General features: G+C 66.8%; 1 protein-coding gene across 1 annotated transcript; it reads left to right on the top strand.

Moving 5' to 3' along the window:
- Positions 1–754: 754 nt before the first annotated feature.
- LOC100551134 (ARF GTPase-activating protein GIT1-like) lies at positions 755–2,758 on the top strand (the record flags this gene model as incomplete). Its single annotated transcript, XM_010727849.2, has 10 exons — positions 755–907; positions 980–1,092; positions 1,169–1,274; positions 1,354–1,440; positions 1,520–1,650; positions 1,744–1,838; positions 1,921–1,963; positions 2,232–2,258; positions 2,512–2,560; positions 2,651–2,758. Coding segments are annotated over 10 exons (912 nt in total), but the record flags the coding sequence as incomplete, so codon positions are not given.
- Between the last annotated feature and the right edge of the window lie 3 nt (positions 2,759–2,761).

Consider the following 2,761-nt stretch of genomic DNA (forward strand, 5'->3'; position numbering starts at 1 on the left):
CAACGCGCAGCCCTTCCTCCCGTGGGGCGGTGCGGTGTTTGTGTGGGCCCTACAGAAACGAGGGTGGAAGCGCAGCGCTGGGGCTGGGCAGGGGCTGGCACTGCTCTGCTATGGCAGAGGGACACTGGGGACGGTTTGACCGTGGCACCCTGTGTGGAGGGGGGGAGTGACGCCCCATCTGTTCCCCACCCCTTCTATTTGTGCTGGGGAGCCCGGACCCGTTGGGGTGCCGGCTGTGGGGAGCTGCCCCGAAAGAGCAGTGGGGCCCCCATGGCTGGAGCAGGGCCGGTGCCAACGCAGTGCTCAAACGTCCCTTTGTTCTCCTGGGGACACAAAGGGCTCCAGTGCGGCCGAGCGGGGCCGGGCGGGGGGCGTGGGGCTGCTGGGGGGGGCACAGCCCCTGAGTCCATGATGGCTGAGGGGTGGGAGGGCACCCACCTGTATGGGGATACCCATAGTGCCTGGCCCAGGGGGGCACGGCCTCGGCAACTTGGAGTGTACTGCATGGTGCTGGCGTCGCCCCTGCTGCTGTCAGCCCTTCTGATGGGGGGGCCAAATCCTGCCCCCTCCCTTCCCCCCTTGGTTGCTAAGGGAACCCTTTGGGTTTCCCCTGGCGATGGGCTGAGCCCCTCTCTGTCACCCTGGAAACCGCTACGTTGCTACGGTGATGCTGCCACCCTCCCTCCTCCCCCCCAAACTCCCAACCCCATTTTCGGGTGATGGATGGAGAGTCCCTACCCCCCCCTCCCTGTAACACCCCACGCCCCCTGCAGACCCGGGCTGGGCTTCCATCAACCGCGGTGTGCTCATCTGCGACGAGTGCTGCAGCGTGCACCGCAGCCTGGGCCGCCACATCTCCATTGTCAAGCACCTGCGGCACAGCCCCTGGCCCGCCACGCTGCTGCAGGTGGGTGCACCCGGGAGGGGGGTGGGGATATGAGGGGGTGTCCCGCCGCTCACCGTGCCCCCCTCCACATAGATGGTGCACACCTTGGCCAGCAATGGGGCCAACTCCATCTGGGAGCACTCGCTGCTGGACCCGGCGCAGGTGCAGAGCGGGCGCAGGAAGGCGAACCCCCAGGACAAAGTGCAGTAAGTGTGGGCTGTGGGGTCGGGGCTGCGAGGGGGGGGCTGTGCTGGATGCCCCCCCTCACCCCGTGTTTGCCAGCCCCACCAAGTCAGAGTTCATCCGCGCCAAGTACCAGATGCTGGCCTTCGTGCATAAGCTGCCGTGCCGGGACGATGACGGCGTCACCGCCAAGGACCTCAGCAAGGTGGGGGCACGGCGTGACAGGGACCCCCCCTCGGTGCCGGCGGCACACCTGGCACTGACTGCCGCCTCTCCCCCTGCAGCAATTGCACTCCAGTGTGCGGACAGGCAACCTGGAGACATGCCTGCGCCTGCTCTCGCTGGGCGCTCAGGCCAACTTCTTCCACCCGGTGAGCTCTGGGGGGGGACAGACAGCCCGGGGGGGTCACGGTGTTGTCACTACGAGGCTGATGCTGGCTGTGCCCGCAGGAGAAGGGCACCACGCCGCTGCACGTGGCCGCCAAGGCCGGGCAGATCCTGCAGGCAGAGCTGCTGGTGGTGTACGGCGCTGACCCCGGTGCGCCAGACGTCAATGGGCGGACGCCCATCGATTACGCCAGGTGAGCGCATTGGGGTGGCGGAGGGGTTGCTTTAGGGTGGGGGGACGTGGCCAGCTCAGGGTTGGTTGGTGTCACCCCGGCTGTGCCCCGTAGGCAGGCGGCCCAGCACGAGCTGGCAGAGCGGCTGGTGGAGTGCCAGTATGAGCTGACCGACCGGCTGGCCTTCTACCTGTGCGGCAGGAAGCCGGGTGAGTGCTGTGCCTGTCGCACGTGTGGGGGGGTTAGGAGGGTTCAAGGGGGCCGCTCTCACCACCCGTTATCTCTGTGCAGACCACAAGAACGGGCACTACATCATCCCACAGATGGCAGACAGGTGAGTGCTTGGTGCTCACAGCCGTGCTGCCATCATTGTCCCCCCTGGTGTCCCCGCCGGGCCGAAGGGGAGACCCTGTGCCTGTGACCACCGCTGGAACATCACCTGGAGTGTGTGTCTGTCTGTGTGTGTGTCTGTCTGTGTGTGTGTGTGTCTGTGTGTGTGTGTGTCTGTGTGTGTGTGTGTCTGTGTGCTGGGGGGGCCACGTGCACGGTTTAACATCCTCCTTTATCCTGTTCTTCCCTCCACTGCTGCCTCCGGAGCGCAGGGTGCGCCCCAAGTGCATGGCACAGAGGTATTGTCTGCTCGGCACTCACACAGGGATCGCCCCGTGCCGCCGGGTTGGGCTCTGGGTGCTCAGCACAGCCCTTTGGGGGGCAGCCGGGAGGGGGGGGGTTTGCTCACCCCGTGCCACCCCACGCCCTGGACCCATGTCTGCCAAAGCCCCCGAGCCTGGGGCACGCAGGGTGCATCTGGGGAGAATCTCGGTGGGGGCAGAATGGAAATAACTCCAACTTTGTGTCCCCCCCACCTCATGCACCCCGCAGCCTGGACCTGTCCGAGCTGGCCAAGGCGGCCAAGAAGAAGCTGCAGGCGGTGAGCAGGGGGCCGGGAGGGGGTGGGGGGCTCAGCGCTTTGCGTTCCTCCCCCCATCCCCGGCTTGATGCTTCCCCCCTCCCGCCGCAGCTCAGCAACCGCCTGTTTGAGGAGCTGGCCATGGATGTGTACGACGAGGTGGATCGGCGCGAGAACGACGCGGGTGAGCGGGGCTGGGGGTGGCTGCTGGGTGTCCCCCCC

This window comes from Meleagris gallopavo, unplaced genomic scaffold (genome assembly GCF_000146605.3).
Source record: "Meleagris gallopavo isolate NT-WF06-2002-E0010 breed Aviagen turkey brand Nicholas breeding stock unplaced genomic scaffold, Turkey_5.1 ChrUn_random_7180001948882, whole genome shotgun sequence".
NCBI classification, from domain to species: Eukaryota; Metazoa; Chordata; class Aves; order Galliformes; family Phasianidae; genus Meleagris; species Meleagris gallopavo.